The sequence below is a fragment of the Oncorhynchus clarkii genome, chromosome 26, assembly GCF_045791955.1.
Source record: "Oncorhynchus clarkii lewisi isolate Uvic-CL-2024 chromosome 26, UVic_Ocla_1.0, whole genome shotgun sequence".
Classification (NCBI taxonomy): Eukaryota; Metazoa; Chordata; class Actinopteri; order Salmoniformes; family Salmonidae; genus Oncorhynchus; species Oncorhynchus clarkii.
This window is the reverse complement of record NC_092172.1, coordinates 42749239-42774303: the sequence shown is the minus strand read 5'-3', so window position 1 is coordinate 42774303 and position 25065 is coordinate 42749239. Positions and strand designations below refer to the sequence as shown.

General features: G+C 42.1%; 1 protein-coding gene across 1 annotated transcript in view; it reads right to left on the bottom strand.

Annotated features, from left to right (window-relative positions):
• Positions 1-12376: 12376 nt before the first annotated feature.
• LOC139384623 (otogelin-like) overlaps positions 12377-25065 on the bottom strand; it is a 135203-nt gene continuing 122514 nt past the window's right edge. Inside the window, exons 52-58 of the mRNA XM_071129441.1 lie at positions 24282-24357; positions 23798-23976; positions 21207-21311; positions 20474-20593; positions 20226-20271; positions 13434-13513; positions 12377-12577 (exon numbers count right to left, since the gene is read on the bottom strand). Coding sequence (XP_070985542.1) covers positions 12377-12577; positions 13434-13513; positions 20226-20271; positions 20474-20593; positions 21207-21311; positions 23798-23976; positions 24282-24357 — 807 coding nt within the window. The remainder of the gene's footprint in view (positions 12578-13433; positions 13514-20225; positions 20272-20473; positions 20594-21206; positions 21312-23797; positions 23977-24281; positions 24358-25065) is intronic.

Here is a 25065-nt window from a genome sequence, read left to right as displayed (position 1 = left end):
TTCTGCTTTGGCTGGAGCATTAACCTGCACCCACTACTGTCAGCCTAGCAGCCCTACTACACCAGCTATGATGACCCACCCCTGTCCTGTAGCGTGAAGGGCTATAGACTCCCTCTAACCGTGTCCTGTAGCGTGAAGGGCTATAGACTCCCTCTAACCGTGTCCTGTAGCGTGAAGGGCTATAGACTCCCTCTAACCGTGTCCTGTAGCGTAAAGGGCTATAGACTCCCTCTAACCGTGTCCTGTAGCGTGAAGGGCTATAGACTCCCTCTAACCGTGTCCTGTAGCGTGAAGGGCTATAGACTCCCTCTAACCGTGTCCTGTAGCGTGAAGGGCTATAGACTCCCTCTAACCGTGTCCTGTAGCGTGAAGGGCTATAGACTCCCTCTAACCGTGTCCTGTAGCGTGAAAGGCTATAGACTCCCTCTAACCGTGTCCTGTAGCGTGAAGGGCTATAGACTCCCTCTAACCGTGTCCTGTAGCGTGAAGGGCTATAGACTCCCTCTAACCGTGTCCTGTAGCGTGAAGAGCTATAGACTCCCTCTAACCGTGTCCTGTAGCGTAAAGGGCTATAGACTCCCTCTAACCGTGTCCTGTAGCGTGAAGTGCTATAGACTCCCTCTAACCGTGTCCTGTAGCATGAAGGGCTATAGACTCCCTCTAACCGTGTCCTGTAGCGTGAAGGGCTATAGACTCCCTCTAACCGTGTCCTGTAGCGTGAAGGGCTATAGACTCCCTCTAACCGTGTCCTGTAGCATGAAGGGCTATAGACTCCCTCTAACCGTGTCCTGTAGCGTGAAGGGCTATAGACTCCCTCTAACCGTGTCCTGTAGCGTGAAGGGCTATAGACTCCCACTAACCGTGTCCTGTAGCGTGAAGGGCTATAGACTCCCTCTAACCGTGTCCTGTAGCGTGAAGGGCTATAGACTCCCTCTAACCGTGTCCTGTAGCGTGAAGGGCTATAGACTCCCTCTAACCGTGTCCTGTAGCGTGAAAGGCTATAGACTCCCTCTAACCGTGTCCTGTAGCGTGAAGGGCTATAGACTCCCTCTAACCGTGTCCTGTAGCATGAAGGGCTATAGACTCCCTCTAACCGTGTCCTGTAGCGTGAAGGGCTATAGACTCCCTCTAACTGTGTCCTGTAGCATGAAGGGCTATAGACTCCCTCTAACCGTGTCCTGTAGCGTGAAGGGCTATAGACTCCCTCTAACCGTGTCCTGTAGCGTGAAGGGCTATAGACTCCCACTAACCGTGTCCTGTAGCGTGAAGGGCTATAGACTCCCTCTAACCGTGTCCTGTAGCGTGAAGGGCTATAGACTCCCTCTAACCGTGTCCTGTAGCGTGAAGGGCTATAGACTCCCTCTAACCGTGTCCTGTAGCGTGAAGGGCTATAGACTCCCTCTAACCGTGTCCTGTAGCGTAAAGGGCTATAGACTCCCTCTAACCGTGTCCTGTAGCGTGAAGGGCTATAGACTCCCTCTAACCGTGTCCTGTAGCGTGAAGGGCTATAGACTCCCTCTAACCGTGTCCTGTAGCGTGAAGGGCTATAGACTCCCTCTAACCGTGTCCTGTAGCGTGAAGGGCTATAGACTCCCTCTAACCGTGTCCTGTAGCGTGAAAGGCTATAGACTCCCTCTAACCGTGTCCTGTAGCGTGAAGGGCTATAGACTCCCTCTAACCGTGTCCTGTAGCGTGAAGGGCTATAGACTCCCTCTAACCGTGTCCTGTAGCGTGAAGAGCTATAGACTCCCTCTAACCGTGTCCTGTAGCGTAAAGGGCTATAGACTCCCTCTAACCGTGTCCTGTAGCGTGAAGTGCTATAGACTCCCTCTAACCGTGTCCTGTAGCATGAAGGGCTATAGACTCCCTCTAACCGTGTCCTGTAGCGTGAAGGGCTATAGACTCCCTCTAACCGTGTCCTGTAGCGTGAAGGGCTATAGACTCCCTCTAACCGTGTCCTGTAGCATGAAGGGCTATAGACTCCCTCTAACCGTGTCCTGTAGCGTGAAGGGCTATAGACTCCCTCTAACCGTGTCCTGTAGCGTGAAGGGCTATAGACTCCCACTAACCGTGTCCTGTAGCGTGAAGGGCTATAGACTCCCTCTAACCGTGTCCTGTAGCGTGAAGGGCTATAGACTCCCTCTAACCGTGTCCTGTAGCGTGAAGGGCTATAGACTCCCTCTAACCGTGTCCTGTAGCGTGAAAGGCTATAGACTCCCTCTAACCGTGTCCTGTAGCGTGAAGGGCTATAGACTCCCTCTAACCGTGTCCTGTAGCATGAAGGGCTATAGACTCCCTCTAACCGTGTCCTGTAGCGTGAAGGGCTATAGACTCCCTCTAACTGTGTCCTGTAGCATGAAGGGCTATAGACTCCCTCTAACCGTGTCCTGTAGCGTGAAGGGCTATAGACTCCCTCTAACCGTGTCCTGTAGCGTGAAGGGCTATAGACTCCCACTAACCGTGTCCTGTAGCGTGAAGGGCTATAGACTCCCTCTAACCGTGTCCTGTAGCGTGAAGGGCTATAGACTCCCTCTAACCGTGTCCTGTAGCGTGAAGGGCTATAGACTCCCTCTAACCGTGTCCTGTAGCGTGAAGGGCTATAGACTCCCTCTAACCGTGTCCTGTAGCGTGAAGGGCTATAGACTCCCTCTAACCGTGTCCTGTAGCGTGAAGGGCTATAGACTCCCTCTAACCGTGTCCTGTAGCGTGAAGGGCTATAGACTCCCTCTAACCGTGTCCTGTAGCGTGAAGGGCTATAGACTCCCTCTAACCATGTCCTGTAGCGTGAAGGGCTATAGACTCCCTCTAACCGTGTCCTGTAGCGTGAAGGGCTATAGACTCCCTCTAACCGTGTCCTGTAGCGTGAAGGGCTATAGACTCCCTCTAACCGTGTCCTGTAGCGTGAAGGGCTATAGACTCCCTCTAACCGTGTCCTGTAGCGTGAAGGGCTATAGACTCCCTCTAACCGTGTCCTGTAGCGTGAAGGGCTATAGACTCCCTCTAACCGTGTCCTGTAGCGTGAAGGGCTATAGACTCCCTCTAACCGTGTCCTGTAGCGTGAAGGGCTATAGACTCCCTCTAACCGTGTCCTGTAGCGTGAAGGGCTATAGACTCCCTCTAACCGTGTTCTGTAGCGTGAAGTGCTATAGACTCCCTCTAACCGTGTCCTGTAGCGTGAAGGGCTATAGACTCCCTCTAACCGTGTCCTGTAGCGTGATGGGCTATAGACTCCCTCTAACCGTGTCCTGTAGCGTGAAGGGCTATAGACTCCCTCTAAAAGTGTCCTGTAGCGTAAAGGGCTATAGACTCCCTCTAACCGTGTCCTGTAGCGTGAAGGGCTATAGACTCCCTCTAACCGTGACCAGCAGAGGGCCCTCCACTGTGACTAAACTGTACTGCTGAAACACAGCCAGTATTACAGCCAGGCATTGTTTTTAGAATCCTACGAATAGTATTTAAAAATCTAAATAGAATCAGAACCTAATGACATCTACAGAGATCAGGTCACTGGGTTAATTTGTCTATAATATCACAGCTCACATGCGGGCGTTTAGATACTCCTAGGAATAGAATCGACTAGAATATGAGCCCGGTGTCAGCTGAGGTCATTTAGTTTATTCATCTGGAGATGCTGAGGGGTAAATATACCCGAAACAATCCCATCCACACTCCAACACTGGAATGTGAGATGTAATCTACACCTCAAATTAGGCTGACAGAAATCCTTGTTATTTAATTTAATGATTTTTTAAAATTTGCGGTGATTATTTCTATTATAACCTACACTTTCTCACTCTGATACTCTAATGTGGGCGTGGCTTCGTGACAATGATCAAGAGCAGCTGCTCACCGATTTGACGGCTCCAACGCAGTTCCACCTCTGACACCATCATCTGATTGGTATGCAGGTGTCAGCTGTCGGTTATCGCTGGATCTGATTGGTATTCAGGTGTCAGCTGTCGGTTATCGCTGGATCTGATTGGTATTCAGGTGTCAGCTGTCGGTTATCGCTGGATCTGATTGGTATTCAGGTGTCAGCTGTCGGTTATCGCTGGATCTGATTGGTATTCGGGTGTCAGCTGTTGGTTAACGCTGGATCTGATTGGTATTCAGCTGTCAGCTGTCGGTTAACGCTGGATCTGATAGGTATGCAGGTGTCAGCTGTCAGTTAACACTGGATCTGATTGGTATGCAGGTGTCAGCTGTCGGTTAACGCTGGATCTGAATGAATCTAGGCCTAGACTAGACTCATGTGGAAATTAATGTAATGCCCTCATTCAATCAGGTGTGTGTGTGTGTCATCTCTGAGGGTGGGGTTAAACCACAAGGTTAACCCTGCTCCGTGCAGTGTAACTCTACAGTGTCTTCTCTGAGGGTGGGGTTAAACCACAAGGTTAACCCTGCTCTGTGCAGTGTAACTTTACAGTGTCATCTCTGGGGGTGGGGTTAAACCACAAGGTTAACCCTGCTCTGTGCAGTGTAACTCTACAGTGTCATCTCTGAGGGTGGGGTTAAACCCGGGTGGTGCAGCGGTCTAAGACAATGTGTCTGCTATAAACCTTGGGCTCCCGGGTGGGTCAGCGGTCTAAGACACTGTGTCTGCTATAAACCTTGGGCTCCCGGGTGGGTCAGCGGTCTAAGACACTGTGTCTGCTATAAACCTTGGGCTCCCGGGTGGGTCAGCGGTCTAAGACACTGTGTCTGCTATAAACCTTGGGCTCCCGGGTGGGTCAGCGGTCTAAGACTCTGCATCTCAGTGCGAGAGGCGTCACTACAGTTCCCTGGTTGGAATCCAGGCTGCATCACATCCAGCAGTGATTGGGAGTCCCATAGTACGGTGCACGTCCGTGATTGGCCGGTGTAGGCCGTCAATGTAAATAATCATTTTTTTCTTAACTGACTTGCTTAGTTAAATAAAGGTTAAATAAAATCAAAAATAAATATATACACAGCTAGCATGTTTCCTGTAGGATGATCAACTAGTCTATTTTAATGTGCTGATACACTAAATACTACTAAAGTAACCAACATGGAGCCAATATTGACCATGTGTCCATGTGTCCTGAAACTCAATCTACACACAAAAACATGTCCACTGTATAACATTAGAAACATTTACACAGAAACCAGTCAGGATAACTTAGGGTTTTCTAAGGAAATATTTATTGGAAATTCAAATGTACATTTAGTTTCACTACACTAACCTGTGGCCGTTGTTCCATATCCCCAATAATAACACAATTCAACAATTAACCTTTACAATGAACTTAAGTTATTGACAACGCTTGAAACATAAGCAAACCAATCACAACACTTATTATTGACACCACACATTTCACAAAATGTTCTATTATGCTGTGATATATTTATTTGTTAGAAATAGGTATTACGATCAAGTGACAAAAACACATTTTCAAGACAGGAAAAAACGGAAGACCTTATTGTCAACCAAGTTACTGTATTATCAACAAAGTGATTTCAAAAGCGCGATTCTTTCAGCCTCTCAGTAAAAAAAAAAAAAATGTTTACATTTTATCCCCTAACATTTTCAATTTAAAAAATGTCCACAAATGAAAGTTGTAAACAAAAAAAAAACTTCTGGTCTGCAACCAAACCAGTTTTGGACAGTGCTATTGGGGGTTAAATATATCAGGGCCGAATGCTTGACAAAACTGCGTTGACAAAAATCCCCAAAACCAAAATAATGAACGCTGTGCTAAGTTGAACAGGAACAAATAAATAAAATGGTGGACATACAACTTGATTTGTAATTATTCAGCAACACCTCTCTAGTATGGTAACATTAAAGCATATTTAATATCACTTGATATACAGCATGTTGAAGTGTTATAACTCTCTAAAAGTAATACATCTAAATATATATATATATATTTTTTAATTGTAAAAATACTTATTTCCACAAAAGGCACAAAGATCGGGGATGTATTTATGTACAAATGAGGCACAACTTGATGTCTGAATTCAGTGTTAATGTTGAACTCTACACTCTCACATTTAACCTGCAAAATACATAGAGTGGGCCTGGCCTAGAGTCAGATCTAATTCCTACACGAGGTACGTACCAGACCACAGTTAGCTACACAAAATGGAGATACCACATACCTGCACCGAGTTACAAATTACGGGGCTGCACACATTTGCTTATTATTGCTACACAAGTGCACCATTTTGCACAGCTAGTTGTAGTTATTGTGTATCAGCTAGTTGTAGTTATTGTGTATCAGCTAGTTGTAGTTATTGTGTATCAGCTAGTTGTAGTTATTGTGTATCAGCTAGTTGTAGTTATTGTGTATCAGCTAGTTGTAGTTATTGTGTATCAGCTAGTTGTAGTTATTGTGTTGTGTATCAGTTAGTTGTAGTTATTGTGTATCAGCTAGTTGTAGTTATTGTGTATCTGCTAGTTGTAGTTATTGTGTATCAGCTAGTTGTTGTTATTGTGTATCCGCTAGTTGTAGTTATTGTGTATCAGCTAGTTGTAGTTATTGTGTATCAGCTAGTTGTAGTTATTGTGTATCAGCTAGTTGTAGTTATTGTGTATCAGCTAGTTGTAGTTATTGTGTATCAGCTAGTTGTAGTTATTGTGTTGTGTATCAGCTAGTTGTAGTTATTGTGTTGTGTATCAGCTAGTTGTAGTTATTGTGTATCAGCTAGTTGTAGTTATTGTGTTGTGTATCAGCTAGTTGTAGTGATTGTGTATCAGCTAGTTGTAGTTATTGTGTTGTGTATCAGCTAGTTGTAGTTATTGTGTTGTGTATCAGCTAGTTGTTGTTATTGTGTATCAGCTAGTTGTAGTTATTGTGTATCAGCTAGTTGTAGTTATTGTGTATCAGCTAGTTGTAGTTATTGTGTATCAGCTAGTTGTAGTTATTGTGTATCAGCTAGTTGTAGTTATTGTGTATCAGCTAGTTGTAGTTATTGTGTTGTGTATCAGCTAGTTGTAGTTATTGTGTATCAGCTAGTTGTAGTTATTGTGTATCAGCTAGTTGTAGTTATTGTGTTGTGTATCAGCTAGTTGTAGTTATTGTGTATCAGCTAGTTGTAGTTATTGTGTATCAGCTAGTTGTAGTTATTGTGTATCAGCTAGTTGTAGTTATTGTGTAGTGTATCAGTTAGTTGTAGTTATTGTGTATCAGCTAGTTGTAGTTATTGTGTATCTGCTAGTTGTAGTTATTGTGTATCAGCTAGTTGTTGTTATTGTGTATCCGCTAGTTGTAGTTATTGTGTATCAGCTAGTTGTAGTTATTGTGTATCAGCTAGTTGTAGTTATTGTGTATCAGCTAGTTGTAGTTATTGTGTTGTGTATCAGCTAGTTGTAGTTATTGTGTATCAGCTAGTTGTAGTTATTGTGTATCAGCTAGTTGTAGTTATTGTGTTGTGTATCAGCTAGTTGTAGTTATTGTGTATCAGCTAGTTGTAGTTATTGTGTATCAGCTAGTTGTAGTTATTGTGTATTAGCTAGTTGTAGTTATTGTGTATTAGCTAGTTGTAGTTATTGTGTATCAGCTAGTTGTAGTTATTGTGTATCAGCTAGTTGTAGTTATTGTTATCAGTTAGTTGTAGGTATTGTGTATCTGCTAGTTGTAGTTATTGTGTATCAGCTAGTTGTAGTTATTGTGTTGTGTATCAGCTAGTTGTAGTTATTGTGTATCAGCTAGTTGTAGTTATTGTGTATCAGCTAGTTGTAGTTATTGTGTATCAGCTAGTTGTAGTTATTGTGTATCAGCTAGTTGTAGTTATTGTGTATCAGCTAGTTGTAGTTATTGTGTATCAGCTAGTTGTAGTTATTGTGTTGTGTATCAGCTAGTTGTAGTTATTGTGTATCAGCTAGTTGTAGTTATTGTGTTGTGTATCAGCTAGTTGTAGTTATTGTGTATCAGCTAGTTGTAGTTATTGTGTATCAGCTAGTTGTAGTTATTGTGTATCAGCTAGTTGTAGTTATTGTGTATCAGCTAGTTGTAGTTATTGTGTATCAGCTAGTTGTAGTTATTGTGTATCAGCTAGTTGTAGTTATTGTGTTGTGTATCAGCTAGTTGTAGTTATTGTGTATCAGCTAGTTGTAGTTATTGTGTTGTGTATCAGCTAGTTGTAGTTATTGTGTATCAGCTAGTTGTAGTTATTGTGTATCAGCTAGTTGTAGTTATTGTGTTGTGTATCAGCTAGTTGTAGTTATTGTGTATCAGCTAGTTGTAGTTATTGTGTTGTGTATCAGCTAGTTGTAGTTATTGTGTATCAGCTAGTTGTAGTTATTGTGTTGTGTATCAGTTAGTTGTAGTTATTGTGTTGTGTATCGGTTAGTTGTAGTTATTGTGTATCAGCTAGTTGTAGTTATTGTGTATCAGTTAGTAGTAGTTATTGTGTATCAGCTAGTTGTAGTTATTGTGTTGTGTATCAGCTAGTTGTAGTTATTGTGTTGTGTATCAGCTAGTTGTAGTTATTGTGTATCAGTTAGTTGTAGTTATTGTGTATCAGCTAGTTGTAGTTATTGTGTTGTGTATCAGCTAGTTGTAGTTATTGTTATCAGCTAGTTGTAGTTATTGTGTATCAGCTAGTTGTAGTTATTGTGTTGTGTATCAGTTAGTTGTAGTTATTGTGTATTAGCTAGTTGTAGTTGTTGTGTTGTGTATCAGCTAGTTGTAGTTATTGTGTATCAGCTAGTTGTAGTTATTGTGTATCAGCTAGTTGTAGTTATTGTGTTGTGTATCAGCTAGTTGTAGTTATTGTGTATCAGCTAGTTGTAGTTATTGTGTATCAGCTAGTTGTAGTTATTGTGTATCAGCTAGTTATAGTTATTGTGTTGTGTATCAGCTAGTTGTAGTTATTGTGTATCAGCTAGTTGTAGTTATTGTGTATCAGCTAGTTGTAGTTATTGTGTATCAGCTAGTTGTAGTTATTGTGTTGTGTATCAGCTAGTTGTAGTTATTGTGTATCAGCTAGTTGTAGTTATTGTGTATCAGCTAGTTGTAGTTATTGTGTATCAGCTAGTTATAGTTATTGTGTTGTGTATCAGCTAGTTGTAGTTATTGTGTATCAGCTAGTTGTAGTTATTGTGTATTAGCTAGTTGTAGTTATTGTGTATCAGCTAGTTGTAGTTATTGTGTATCAGCTAGTTGTAGTTATTGTGTTGTGTATCAGCTAGTTGTAGTTATTGTGTATCAGCTAGTTGTAGTTATTGTGTTGTGTATCAGTTAGTTGTAGTTATTGTGTATCAGCTAGTTGTAGTTATTGTGTTGTGTATCAGCTAGTTGTAGTTATTGTTATCAGCTAGTTGTAGTTATTGTGTATCAGCTAGTTGTAGTTATTGTGTTGTGTATCAGTTAGTTGTAGTTATTGTGTATTAGCTAGTTGTAGTTGTTGTGTTGTGTATCAGCTAGTTGTAGTTATTGTGTATCAGCTAGTTGTAGTTATTGTGTATCAGCTAGTTGTAGTTATTGTGTATCAGCTAGTTGTAGTTATTGTGTATCAGCTAGTTGTAGTTATTGTGTTGTGTATCAGCTAGTTGTAGTTATTGTGTATCAGCTAGTTGTAGTTATTGTGTTGTGTATCAGCTAGTTGTAGTTATTGTGTATCAGCTAGTTGTAGTTATTGTGTATCAGCTAGTTGTAGTTATTGTGTATCAGCTAGTTATAGTTATTGTGTTGTGTATCAGCTAGTTGTAGTTATTGTGTATCAGCTAGTTGTAGTTATTGTGTATTAGCTAGTTGTAGTTATTGTGTATCAGCTAGTTGTAGTTATTGTGTATCAGCTAGTTGTAGTTATTGTGTTGTGTATCAGCTAGTTGTAGTTATTGTGTATCAGCTAGTTGTAGTTATTGTGTATCAGCTAGTTGTAGTTATTGTGTATCAGCTAGTTGTAGTTATTGTGTATCAGTTAGTTGTAGTTATTGTGTATCAGCTAGTTGTAGTTGTTGTGTTGTGTATTAGCTAGTTGTAGTTATTGTGTATTAGCTAGTTGTAGTTATTGTGTATCAGCTAGTTGTAGTTATTGTGTATCAGTTAGTTGTAGTTATTGTGTATCAGCTAGTTGTAGTTATTGTGTTGTGTATCAGTTAGTTGTAGTTATTGTGTATTAGCTAGTTGTAGTTGTTGTGTTGTGTATCAGCTAGTTGTAGTTATTGTGTATCAGCTAGTTGTAGTTATTGTGTATCAGCTAGTTGTAGTTATTGTGTATCAGCTAGTTGTAGTTATTGTGTTGTGTATCAGCTAGTTGTAGTTATTGTGTATCAGCTAGTTGTAGTTATTGTGTTGTGTATCAGTTAGTTGTAGTTATTGTGTTGTGTATCAGTTAGTTGTAGTTATTGTGTATCAGCTAGTTGTAGTTATTGTGTATCAGTTAGTAGTAGTTATTGTGTATCAGCTAGTTGTAGTTATTGTGTTGTGTATCAGCTAGTTGTAGTTATTGTGTATCAGTTAGTTGTAGTTATTGTGTATCAGCTAGTTGTAGTTATTGTGTTGTGTATCAGTTAGTTGTAGTTATTGTGTATTAGCTAGTTGTAGTTGTTGTGTTGTGTATCAGCTAGTTGTAGTTATTGTGTATCAGCTAGTTGTAGTTATTGTGTATCAGCTAGTTGTAGTTATTGTGTTGTGTATCAGCTAGTTGTAGTTATTGTGTATCAGCTAGTTGTAGTTATTGTGTTGTGTATCAGCTAGTTGTAGTGATTGTGTATCAGCTAGTTATTGTGTTGTGTATCAGCTAGTTGTAGTTATTGTGTATCAGCTAGTTGTAGTTATTGTCTATCCAAAATTGTATCCGCTAAACACCAGTCTCAACATCAACAGTGAAGAGGCGACTCCAGGATGCTGGCCTTCTAGGTAGAGTTCCTCTGTCCAGTGTCTGTGTTCTTTTACCCATCATGATCTTTTATTTTTATTGGCCAGTCTGAGATATGGCTTTTTCTTTGCAACTCTGCCTATAAGGCCGCCTCTTCACTGTTGACGTTGAGACTGGTGTTTTGCAGGTACTTTTTAACGAAGCTGCCAGTTGAGGACTTGTGAGGTGTCTGTTTCTCAAACTAGACACCATAACGTACTTGTCCTCTTGCTCAGTTGTGCACCGGGGCCTCCCACTCCTCTTTCTATTCTGGTTAGTTTGCGCTGTTCTGGGAAGGGAGTAGTACACAGCTAGTACTGTACTAACATAGTTGCAAAAGGGTTTTCTAATGATCAATTAGCCTTTTAAAAGGATACATTTGTATTAGCTAACACAACGTGCCATTGGAACACAGGAGTGATGGTTGCTGATAATGGGCCTCTGTACAGCTAGATTTTCCATTAAAAATCAGACGTTTCCAGCTACAGTAGTCAATTACAACATTAACAATGTCTACACTGTATTTCTTATCAATTTTATTTTATTTTAATGGACAACAAATTATGCTTTTATTTCAAAAACAAGGACATTTCTAAGTGACCTCAAACTTTTGAACGGTAGTGTATGTGTAGTACAATACACTTTGGAGTTGAATATAGCTACAGTACTAAAGCTGTGTATTCTTAGTGTCAAAGAAAACACACTCAAATTATGTTTCAAATTCTTGTGACTTTTTTGTGGACTTGACCACACCTCTGAAAGAGCTACCAATTTTTTACCTTTATTTAACAAATTCTTATTTTCAATAACGGCCTAGGAACAGTGGGTTAACTGCCTGTTCAGGGGCAGAACGACAGATTTGTACCTTGTCTGCTCGGGGGTTTGAGCTTGCAACCTTCCGGTTACTAGTCCAACGCTCTAACCACTAGGCTACCCTGCCGCCCCATATGAGGTACGTGAAGAGTAACAAACGGGTGAAATACACCATTTCCAACCCGGAACTGACCCTACAGCTCTGGATACACAACGTGATCTGACATCTAGCCTGACTCTCAGAGATAGAAATGCAGAATTTAAATAAAGAGAAATCAAATAAACAACATATCAACATGAAATGTAACGGTGCCTTTTTGGTTCGGTAGGATGACAGCCACTCATAGCTTCCTCCTCCTCTCAGCCTGTATAGATGCTGTGCTGTGTCCATATATATACCCACCTTCAACTGCCCCAAAGCCGCTAAACCATGCTCTGCTATACCCAACCTTCTGTTGTCCCTCTGACATACAAGAGTAGTGTCTCTGCAGTGTGTGTATGTGTGTGTGTGTGTGTGTGTGTGTGTGTGTGTGTGTGTGTGTGTGTGTGTGTGTGTGTGTGTGTGTGTGTGTGTGTGTGTGTGTGTGTGTGTGTGTGTGTGTGTGTGTGGTTGTGTGAGGTTGTGCGTGTGTGCGTGCGTGTGTGTGCGCGTATACTTAATGTGTGTACACCTGTAGTGAATAACGGTCATGTATGCATACGGTCATGTGTGTGTGTGTGTGTCTCTGTGTGGCCACTAAGACCACTGGCAGGAGCAGTCGGTGGGTTCCTGTATAGAGTAGTTGACCCACGTGGAGTTGCCACTGCAGTAGAGCTGCACGGAGCGTCTCTGCAGCCCCATCTCACGGCAGCACTTACAGAACCTGGCGTACGTGTTAATGTTGTAGTTGTAAATACTGGCCGACGGACACTTCCCGTCACATGACACTATGTTGACCTGGAGGAAAAAAAACAATAACAAAAAATGTAACAAGGTGGATGTAATTCTAAACGTGAATATCCTAATCCTGCCGACTACGCCAAATATAGCATTAAAAGGACAGTTCGTAGCTGATCCACGCCATATAAAATGACCTTACCTCTTTAATCCAGGTGGTGTAGATGGGCTATGAATTATCCTTAATGCGACATAAAGATTAGCTTTTTTTGGCGTTTTCTTTTTTTAAGACGTCATGATAAAAGCCGTTATCGTGATGAAGATATTGCTCAACTATCGTGGCACAATAATCCATGATGGACTTGACCCTCCTACTCATCCAGAAACAAGTTCCCCAGACATTTATTTATTTTATTTATTTATTTCACCTTTATTTAACCAGGTAGGCTAGTTGAGAACACCTTTATTTAACCAGGTAGGCTAGTAGAGAACACCTTTATTTAACCAGGTAGTCTAGGTGAGAACACCTATATTTAACCAGGTAGGCTAGTAGAGAACACCTTTATTTAACCAGGTAGGCTAGTTGAGAACACCTTTATTTAACCAGGTAGGCTAGTTGAGAACACCTTTATTTAACCAGGTAAGCTAGTAGAGAACACCTTTATTTAACCAGGTAGGGTAGTTGAGAACACCTTTATTTAACCAGGTAGGCTAGTTGAGAACACCTTTATTTAACCAGGTAGGCTAGTTGAGAACAAGTTCTCATTTGCAACTGCGACCTGGCCAAGATAAGGCATAGCAGTGTGAACAGACAACACAGAGTTACACATGGAGTAAACAATTGGTGCTATTCCTACATTTTGATGTAACATTTATATAACCAGGTCAGAATCAATTAAAAAAAATTAAAACGTACCGGTCTGTTACTGCGACAGTCGTTCTTCCGTATCGTCATCCTTACTGTCACCTTCTGACAGGACTTCCCATCTTCTTTACCTGCAGGGTTCACAAATACAATGACCACACATCCCATCAGTCTGGATTTGGTTCTGACCACACATCCCGTCAGTCTGGATCTGGTTCTGACCACACATCACATCAGTCTGGATCTGGTTCTGACCACACATCACATCAGTCTGGATCTGGTTCTGACCACACATCACATCAGTCTGGATCTGGTTCTGACCACACATATCATCAGTCTTCATATGGTTCTGACCACACATCTCATCAGTCTTAATATGGTTCTGACCACACATCCTATCAGTCTGGATCTGGTTCTGACCACACATCCCATCAGTCTTAATATGGTTCTGACCACACATCCCATCCGTCTGGATCTGGTTCTGACCACACATCCCATCAGTCTGGATCTGGTTCTGACCACACATCACATCAGTCTTAATCTGGTTCTGACCACACATCCCATCAGTCTGGATCTGGTTCTGACCACACATCCCATCAGTCTTAATTTGGTTCTGACCACACATCCCATCAGTCTGGATCTGGTTCTGACCACACATCACATCAGTCTTAATCTGGTTCTGACCACACATCCCATCAGTCTGGATCTGGTTCTGACCACACATCCCATCAGTCTTATTCTGGTTCTGACCACACATCCCATCAGTCTGGATCTGGTTCTGACCACACATCCCATCAGTCTGGATCTGGTTCTGACCACACATCCCATCAGTCTGGATCTGGTTCTGACCACACATCCCATCAGTCTTATTCTGGTTCTGACCACACATCCCATCAGTCTGGATCTGGTTCTGACCACACATCCCATCAGTCTTAATCTGGTTCTGACCACACATCCCATCAGTCTGGATCTGGTTCTGACCACACATCCCATCAGTCTTAATATGGTTCTGACCACACATCTCATCAGTCTGGATCTGGTTCTGACCACACATCCCATCAGTCTGGATCTGGTTCTGACCACACATCACATCAGTCTTGATCTGGTTCTGACCACACATCCCATCAGTCTTAATCTGGTTCTGACCACACATCCCATCAGTCTTAATATGGTTCTGACCACACATCACATCAGTCTGGATCTGGTTCTGACCACACATCACATCAGTCTTAATCTGGTTCTGACCACACATCCCATCAGTCTGGATCTGGTTCTGACCACACATCCCATCAGTCTTAATATGGTTCTGACCACACATCCCATCAGTCTGGATCTGGTTCTGACCACACATCCCATCAGTCTTAATATGGTTCTGACCACACATCCCATCAGTCTGGATCTGGTTCTGACCACACATCACATCAGTCTTAATCTGGTTCTGACCACACATCCCATTAGTCTTAATCTGGTTCTGACCACACATCCCATTAGTCTTAATATGGTTCTGACCACACATCCCATCAGTCTTAATATGGTTCTGACCACACATCCCATCAGTCTGGATCTGGTTCTGACCACACATCACATCAGTCTTAATCTGGTTCTGACCACACATCCCATCAGTCTGGATCTGGTTCTGACCACACATCCCATCAGTCTTAATCTGGTTCTGACCACACATCCCATCAGTCTGGATCTGGTTCTGACCACACATCCCATCAGTCTTAATCTGGTTCTGACCACACATCTCATCAGTCTGGATCTGGTTCTGACCACACATCCCATCAGTCTGGATCTGGTTCTGATCACACATCCCATCAGTCTTAATTTGATTCTGACCACACATCCCATCAGTCTGGATCTGGTTCTGACCACACATCACATCAGTCTTAATCTGGTTCTGACCACACATCCCATCAGTCTGGATCTGGTTCTGACCACACATCCCATCAGTCTTAATCTGGTTCTGACCACACATCCCATCAGTCTGGATCTGGTTCTGACCACACACCCCATCAGTCTTAATATGGTTCTGACCACACATCTCATCAGTCTGGATCTGGTTCTGACCACACATCCCATCAGTCTGGATCTGGTTCTGACCACACATCACATCAGTCTTGATCTGGTTCTGGCCACACATCCCATCAGTCTTAATCTGGTTCTGACCACACATCCCATCAGTCTTAATATGGTTCTGACCACACATCACATCAGTCTGGATCTGGTTCTGACCACACATCACATCAGTCTTAATCTGGTTCTGACCACACATCTCATCAGTCTGGATCTGGTTCTGACCACACATCCCATCAGTCTGGATCTGGTTCTGACCACACATCCCATCAGTCTTAATCTGGTTCTGACCACACATCCCATCAGTCTGGATCAGGTTCTGAAGAACAACCATTAGACCAGAACTCTGATCTGCCGGCCGTATAGAAACAAAGTAGAAACCATGAAGAAATGCATGAACAGAGAGAAACAGAGGGAGTAGAAACCATGAAGGAACACATGAACAGAGAGAGACAGAGGGAGTAGAAACCATGAAGGAATACATGAACAGAGAGAGACAGAGGAAGTAGAAATCATGAAGGAATACATGAACAGAGAGAGACAGAGGAAGTAGAAACCATGAAGGAATACATGAACAGAGAGAGACAGAGGGAGTAGAAACCATGAAGGAACACATGAACAGAGAGAGACAGAGGGAGTAGAAACCATGAAGGAATACATGAACAGAGAGAGACAGAGGAAGTAGAAATCATGAAGGAATACATGAACAGAGAGAGACAGAGGGAGTAGAAACAGTACAGCCGTTGTCATGCTGTCAGAATGTAAATGGTACATGAAGACACAAGGTTTTTGTTAGCGACAATTCCCCACGACGGCAATATTGATTTTAATGTGAAATGGTTTAGGGAGGCCAGAAATATGTCATACTTGAATATCAATTGTATGAGAAGTCTGCGATGCGTAAGCCTACTGGTTTAATCCTCTGTGTAGATGAGGTGTCAGTGTAAAAAAACAACAACATGTTACCTGTTAAAGATATGGCTGACTACTGCCCCCTTTGGAGCAATTGCGTGCCCATAGTAAACTGAAAAAAAAATTGTCAAAAATTGCTAATATATGCATATAATAATTATTATTGGATAGAAAACACTCTAAAGCTTCTAAAACCGTTGGAATTATGTCTGTAAGTATAGCAGAACTCACAGGGCAGGCATTCTTCCAAACTAGTTTTGTGGTCATGAAAGTTGGGGCAACTTTGACGTCATCGCCCCCACCCTTCCCAACCAGCTATGGATCTGGGGACACTTTCTATGTCTTCCACTAGATGTCCTCATTCTGTAGAGCGTTTAATCGTTCAAATCCCGCAAGAATTGGCCCTATGGGAGTGATTTGAGTAAGTGCCGCGAGAAAAAACCTGTGCGTTAGGGCGCGAATTGGTCCCAGCCATTCCTTTGTTCCAGTACTCAGAAGAAGGACAAACAATGACCGGTTGAATTGAGAATTGTTTTGTATGTTTAGAACATCCTAAAGCTTGGTTTTGCACTTAGTTTGACCTGTTTAGTCGACATATAATATGTAATTTTGAAGTTTTGATGCGCAACTTTTCCGGACCAGAAGACATTTTGGGTGCATTTCAGCTGATGTTATTAGCAGTAGCTAATACAAAGACGCAAGACTTGAAACCAAACGATGTATTGGGTAAGTATGAACCTTTCCAGAACATTCTGAACGAAGACCATCGAAGGTAAGGGAATATTTATGCTGAAATCTGTCTTTCTGTTGACTCCAACATTACGGAGAAATGTAGCTTATATCTGAGCGCCGTCTCAGAATATTGAATAGTGTGCGATTTCTGTAACTTTAAAAATAAATGTAACAAAGCGATTGCATAAAGAAGCAGTGTATCTTTCTAACTATATGTAGAACATGTATATTTAGTCAAAGTTTATGATGTCTATTTACGTTATCTTGCGGCGCTACCTACATTTCCTGCGGACATTTTTGAGTATTTTCTGAACATGAATTCAATGTAAATGGACATTTATGGATATAAATGGCATATTATTGAAAGAAAAAAAATGTACTGTGTAACATGTCCTATTACTGTCATCTGATGAAGATTTTCAAAAGGTTAGTGAATGATTTATTTTTTAATCCTGCTTTTATAATTGTATATTTTCTGGGACAAAATGGCTGCCTCTTGTCTTCGTTTCGGTGGTGGTCTAATATAAATATGTGGTGTGTTTTCGCCGTAAAACATTTAAAAAATCTGACATGCTGGGTAGATGAACAAGGTCATTTGAGCTATTGGACTTGTTAATGTGTGGAGGTTAAATATTTCGAAGAATATTTTTGCGTTCCATGCGCCACGGTTTGAGCTGAACGGGGGCCCCCTGGCGTCAACAAGTTTTAATTAACCAATGTGTAATTCCATCACATAATTCTTTCCCCCACGTAGCTGCCTAGTTAATCAACCAAAATGCGTTACTAAGAATCCTATGTGATAATAACACATTACTACCCTATGTACCTATTGACAAGGGTCTACTTTCAACCACTTCAAGCAGAAGACATAATGTTGACAATCTAATGGTTATAAGACTGACATTATGTGTATGTCTTAATATATTTTTTGCAATAGTTTATGACAAAAAACAACAACAAAAAGAAAGCTTGACAAATGACACATCCCTGTTACAATGCATGGAGCTAATATAATATCTAACATTTATCGCCTAGGAACACGGATATGTCCGTTGTCGTAAGAGTGAAAAGCCCACTATAACCTCTAATACAAGTATGAATTTAAAAATAAATAAGAGTTTCAGAAACAGAACAGATACCCTTTCACCAGAATGCATCTAGTACTTGTTAGCAGGTGATGTTATTGTTTGGATAATATGGCATAAAATATTTCAGTGCTACTGCACGTCATCTTTCAGGAAGACTAGGATGGGGGGAAACAATGGGAAGTAAAGACGAGCACACAATTATTTTTATAAATGGATACAAATTATACCATATTAGCCAAAACATTAGCGACAGTACAAACCCCCAGAACACCCGTGTTCAGCAGTACTAAAAGACGCCCTACTACAGTTCAAGGCACCATGCAGACATCTAACCGACTGCAGACTACTTGGCCACTACCAACAGTACATTGTTGGCGATCAACAATGCACTGCCCCCAACAGTGCAAAACGGGGAAAGATTTAGCTGTGTCATGTGATCCGCAGAGAACAATTGGAGGAAAAATGGTAACAAAATAGTGGATGACAACAACAAAAAATGACACAAAAAAAACGTTTTTTTTAAGAGTCTGTTTTGACTTGTCCTGTACTGTAATTGTTTCTGTAAAAAAAAAAAGGGAGTACATTGTTGGATATCAACAATGGTGCTGGCAAGCCTTGTTGTCTCATTGAGATCTGTATCAGTGACGGGTACCTCGTTCACAGTTTGTGTCAACTGTGGGTGTCAGGGGACTAACAGGGAAGGGGAAGAGAGAATATCCGGTACCTGGTGGGATTGGTACACGATGGTCAGATTGCACACGAACACAAAAAAGGAAGAAAAGTAACCCAACTCTATCTATCTAGTTCTATATGCTTTTCAATGAAGTTACCGTAAATACTGTAGTAGCATTTCTATTTACAATATTGGGGGGTGTTAAAACTGTTGTTATACATTTGTCATTGGTGTGTGAACCAATTCATGTATGGATGTTGAATCCCTCTGAATAGGCCAAGTGTGGCCTTTGGCAGTCATGGTAACATGGATGTCAGATTAGATCATTTTGCTTGTAAAGTGAATGGCGGTTATTTTCACTGAAAAGCATCTATTCCTATTACTGTTAATAGACCCTTTGGGGGGGGGCACAGTAGGAGCCACAACATCATATTGCTGTGGGTATTGCCTAAAACAGTAGGTAGTTTCCTGCAAATGGGGGGGAAACTAAATATTTTAAGCATAAGCGGAGTGTGAAAATGTCTGATTGAAGTGGTGAGGTCATAAACTGAAGGACAAACATATACTGGGAAACACACTGGGAAACACACGTAATCCGACAAACAGGTAGCACAGATTAACTTCAGTAGAAGCAGGTGGGGAGAGACTAAACATGGGCATACAGGAAGAGACTAAATATGGGCATACAGGAAGAGACTAAACATGGGCATACAGGGAGAGACTTAATATGGGCATACAGGAAGAGACTAAACATGGGCATACAGGAAGAGACTAAACATGGGCACACAGGGAGAGACTAAATATGGGCATACAGGAAGAGACTAAACATGGGCATACAGGAAGAGACTAAACATGGGCATACAGGGAGAGACTAAACATGGGCATACAGGGAGAGACTAAACATGGGCATACAGGGAGAGACTAAACATGGGCATACAGGAAGAGACTAAACATGGGCATACAGGAAGAGACTAAACATGGGCATACAGGAAGAGACTAAACATGGGCATACAGGGAGAGACTAAACATGGGCATACAGGGAGAGACTAAACATGGGCATACAGGAAGAGACTAAACATGGGCATACAGGAAGAGACTTAATATGGGCATACAGGAAGATACTTAATATGGGCATACAGGAAGAGACTTAATATGGGCATACAGGAAGATACTTAATATGGGCATGCAGGAAGAGACTAAACATGGGCATACAGGAAGAGACTTAATATGGGCATAAAGGGAGAGACTAAACATTGGCATAGAGGGAGAGGCTAAATATGGGCATACAGGAAAATACTAAATATGGGCGTACAGGCAGCTACAGAAACCATAGCTGGACAGGTAGTCTTTCTCTTTACTCACATGTCTTGCAGCATCCATCCATGTAACTTACAATGGTTCCACCAATCTAGAGTGGAGACAACAGTCACATCTCAGGGGTTAAAGGTCAACTAAAATAACCTCATAGAGAGGTAGTAGGGTTACAAAGACTGACCAAAGCGTGTGTGTGTGTGTGTGTGTGTGTGTGTGTGTGTGTGTGTGTGTGTGTGTGTGTGTGTGTGTGTGTGTGTGTGTGTGTGTGTGTGTGTGTGTGTGTGTGTTAACCGTACCTTCATACACTCTGTCTGGTTGAAGGGTGGACAGCTGAATGAGTAGGACACCAGGGTCGGGCCTGACAGTGTGTCGGTACAATCATACTTCATACAGTCTGACACCCACGACTTCCCAGGCTGAAACATCAATACAATTATCCAGATCAATACAATATTACTTTACCTTGATGACCTGCAGTGATTTTAACCTGAGGGGACCTGGCCTATCAGAGGGTAGTACCAGGATTAGATAACCTGGGGGTACCTGGCCTATCAGAGGGTAGTAACAGGACTGATTAGATAACCTGGGGGTACCTGGCCTGTCCAGAGGGTAATACCAGGACTGATTAGATAACCTGGGGGTACCTGGCCTTTCAGAGGGTAGTAACAGGACTGATTAGATAACCTGAGGGTACCTGGCCTATCAGAGAGTAGTACTAGGACTGATTAGATAACCTGGGGGTACCTGGCCTATCAGAGGGTAGTATCAGGACTGATCAGATAACCTGGGGGTACCTGGCCTGTCCAGAGGGTAGTACCAGGACTGATTAGATAACCTGGGGGTACCTGGCCTATCAGAGGGTAGTACCAGGATTATATAACCTGGGGGTACCTGGCCAATCAGAGGGTAGTACCAGGACTGATTAGATAACCTGGGGGTACCTGGCCTATCAGAGGGTAGTACCAGGACTGATTAGATAACCTGGGGGTACCTGGCCTGTCCAGATGGTGAACCTTTTCTGTACTGTACCTTGTAGAGGAGTGTAGTACCGTTGTCATTGTGGTAGAGACAGGAGATGTTCCTGCAGACACCACAGCACATCATCTGGTCTTTGGGAGGGATGTATATCTGGTTCTAAAAGATAGTACAGGCCTACCGTAACATATACATTCATATATACTGTAGTAATAGTTATAGTACCTGTATTTTATATATATACATATATTTATATCTACTGTAGTAATAGTTATAGTATCTGTATTTTATATATATATATATTCATATGTACTGTAGTAATAGTTATAGTACCTGTATTTTATGTATATATTCATATCTACTGTAGTAATAGTACCTGTATTATAAATGATTTTACTTAAAAATCATACAATGTGATTTTCCGGATTTTTTTTTAGATTCCGTCTCTCACAGTTGAAGTGTACCTTTGATAAAAATTACAGACCTCTACATGCTTTGTAAGTAGGAAAACCTGCAAAATCGGCAGTGTATCAAATACATGTTCTCCCCACTGTATATATATGTATATGTGTGTAAATATATATATATATATAAACTCAGCAACCAAAAAAAACAGCCTCTCACTGTCAACTGCATTTATTTTCAGCAAACTTAGCATATGTAAATATTTGTATGAACATAACAAGATTCAACAACTGAGACATAAACTGAACAAGTTCCACAGACATGTGACTAACAGAAATATAATAATATGTCCCTGAACAAAGGGGGGGTCGAAATCTAAAGTAACAGTCAGTATCTGGTGTGGCCACCAGCTGCATTAAGTACTGCAGTGCATCTCCTCCTCATGAACTGCATCAGATTTGCCAGTTCTTGCTCGCTCTTCCACCAAGGCACCTGCAAGTTCCCGGACATTTCTGGAGGGAATGGCCCTAGCCCTCAACCTCCAATCCAACAGGTCCCAGATGTGCTCAATTGAGATCCGGGCTCTTCGCTAGCCATGGCAGAACACTGACATTCCTGTCTTGCAGGAAATCACTGTCACTGCAGTATGGCTGGTGGCATTGTCATGCTGGAGGGTCATGTCAGGATGAGCCTGTAGGAAGGGTACCACATGAGGGAGGATGATGGGTTCCCTGTAACCCACAGCGTTGAGATTGCCTGCAATGACAACAAGCTTAGTCCGATGATTCTGTGACACACCGCCCCAGACCATGACGGACCCTCCACCTCCAAATCGATCCCACTCCAGAGTACAGGCCTCGGTGTAACGCTCATTCCGTCGACGATAAATGCGAATCCGACCATCACCCCTGGTGAGACAAAACCGCGACTCGTTAGTGAAGAGCACTTTTTGCCAGTCCTGTCTGGTCCAACGACATTGGGTTTGTGCCCATAGGCGACTTTGCTGCCGGTGATGTCTGGTGAAGACCTGCCTTACAACAGGCCCACAAGCCCTCAGTCCAGCCTCTCTCAGCCTATTGCGGACAGTCTGAGCACTGATGGAGGGATTGTGCATTCCTGATGTAACTCGGGCAGTTGTTGTTGCCATCCTGTACCTGTCCCGCAGGTGTGATGTTCGGATGTACCGATCCTGTGCAGGTGTTGTTACACGTGGTCTCCCTGTAGTGCTGTTGTAGGCGTCTCACAGTACAACATTGCAATTTATGGCCACATCTGCAGTCCTCATGCCTCCTTACAGCATACCTAAGGCACGTTCACGCAGATGAGCAGGAACCCAGGGCATCTTTCTTTTGGTGTTTTTCAGAGTCAGTAGGAAGGCCTCTTCAGTGTCCTAAGTTTTCATAACTAAAACCTTAATTGCCTACCGTCTGTAAGCTGTTAGTGTCTTAACGACCGTTCCACAGGTGCATGTTCATGAATTGTTTATGGTTCATTGAAAAAGCATGGGAAACATTGTTTAAACCCTTTACAATGAAGATCTGTGAAGTTATTTGGATTTTTACGAATTATGTTTGAAAGACAGGGTCCTGAAAAAAGGATGTTTATTTTTTTCCTGAGTTGATATATTCATATATACTGTAGTAAGAGTAACAGTACCTGTATTAACAATACTAGCAGTACGCTACTGCTGAATAGGGACAGCAGTAGTAGCATTTGTAGCAGTTGAGATATCACACACTAGCAGTAGGCTAGTAGTACTGAGTAGGGACAGCAATAGTAGCATTTGTAGCAGTTGAGGTATCAGATATTAGCATTAGGCTAGTAGTACTGAATAGGGACAGCAATAGTAGCATTTGTAGCGGTTGAGGTATCAGACGCTAGGAGTACTGAATAGGGACAGCAATAGAAGCATTTGTAGCGGTAGAAATATCAGACACTAGCAGTAGGCTAGTAGTACTGAATAGGGACAGCAGTAGTAGCATTTGTAGCGGTTGAGATATCAGACACTAGCAGTAGGCTAGGAGTACTGAATAGGGACAGCAATAGTAGCATTTGTAGCAGTTGAGGTATCAGATATTAGCATTAGGCTAGTAGTACTGAATAGGGACAGCAATAGTAGCATTTGTAGCAGTTGATGTATCAGACGCTAGCAGTAGGCTACTGCTGAATAGGGACAGCAATAGTAGCATTTGTAGCAGTTGAGGTATCAGACATTAGCATCCTGAGGCTAACTGACTAACCGGTTGGCACTGAGCAGAGCAGTTGGTGGTGGCGGTGCGGAGGTGGTGGAAGCCCGTTGTGGGATCCAGACTGTGGCTACACTGGGTGGTGAGACACACCCCCTCCTGACTGTGATCCACGAGGGTCTGTCCCGGATGCATAACACCCCGCTCCCCGTCCACACACACCGCCTCACGCACTGTAAGAGGGGTACAGACAAACACAGACACAGACACGCATGAACACACATTCATTAAAAATGTACTGAACATGAACACACTAACTGAAAATGTACTGTACATGATCACACATTAACTGAAAATGTACTGTACATGATCACACATTAACTGAAAATGTACTGTACATGATCACACATTAACTGAAAATGTACTGTACATGATCACACATTAACTGTGTACATGAACACACTTATATAATATGAAATATGAAATGATTGTATAATGGAAAAGGTTTGTTACTGTCTAATGATACCCGAGCACTTACCACAGTTAAATCTCTTACAGGAACACTGGTTAGTTGGGTCTGCTAGGAAAGCCCTGTCCACCTGCATGGTCTCTCCCTATTCAGAAGACAACACGTCAGCCAGCGAACAGCACAGCTATACAGCACTAACAAACACAGAGATAACACTTCCATTACACAAACACATCCACTACAGAGATAACACGAACACATCCATTACAGAGATAACACGGAAACATCCACTACAGAGATAACATGAACACATCCACTACAGAGATAACACAAACACATCCATTACAGAGATAACATGAACACATCCACTACAGAGATAACACGAACACATCCACTACAGAGATAACATGAACACATCCACTACAGAGATAACATGAACACATCCACTACAGAGATAACACAAACACATCCATTACAGAGATAACATGAACACATCCACTACAGAGATAACATGAACACATCCACTACAGAGATAACATGAACACATCCACTACAGAGATAACACGAACACATCCACTACAGAGATAACACGAACACATCCATTACACGAACACATCCACTACAGAGATACCACGAACACATCCACTACAGAGATACCACGAACACATCCACTACAGAGATAACACGAACACATCCATTACACGAACACATCCACTACAGAGATACCACGAACACATCCACTACAGAGATACCACGAACACATCCACTACAGAGATAACATGAACACATCCACTACAGAGATACCACGAACACATCCACTACAGAGATAACATGAACACATCCACTACAGAGA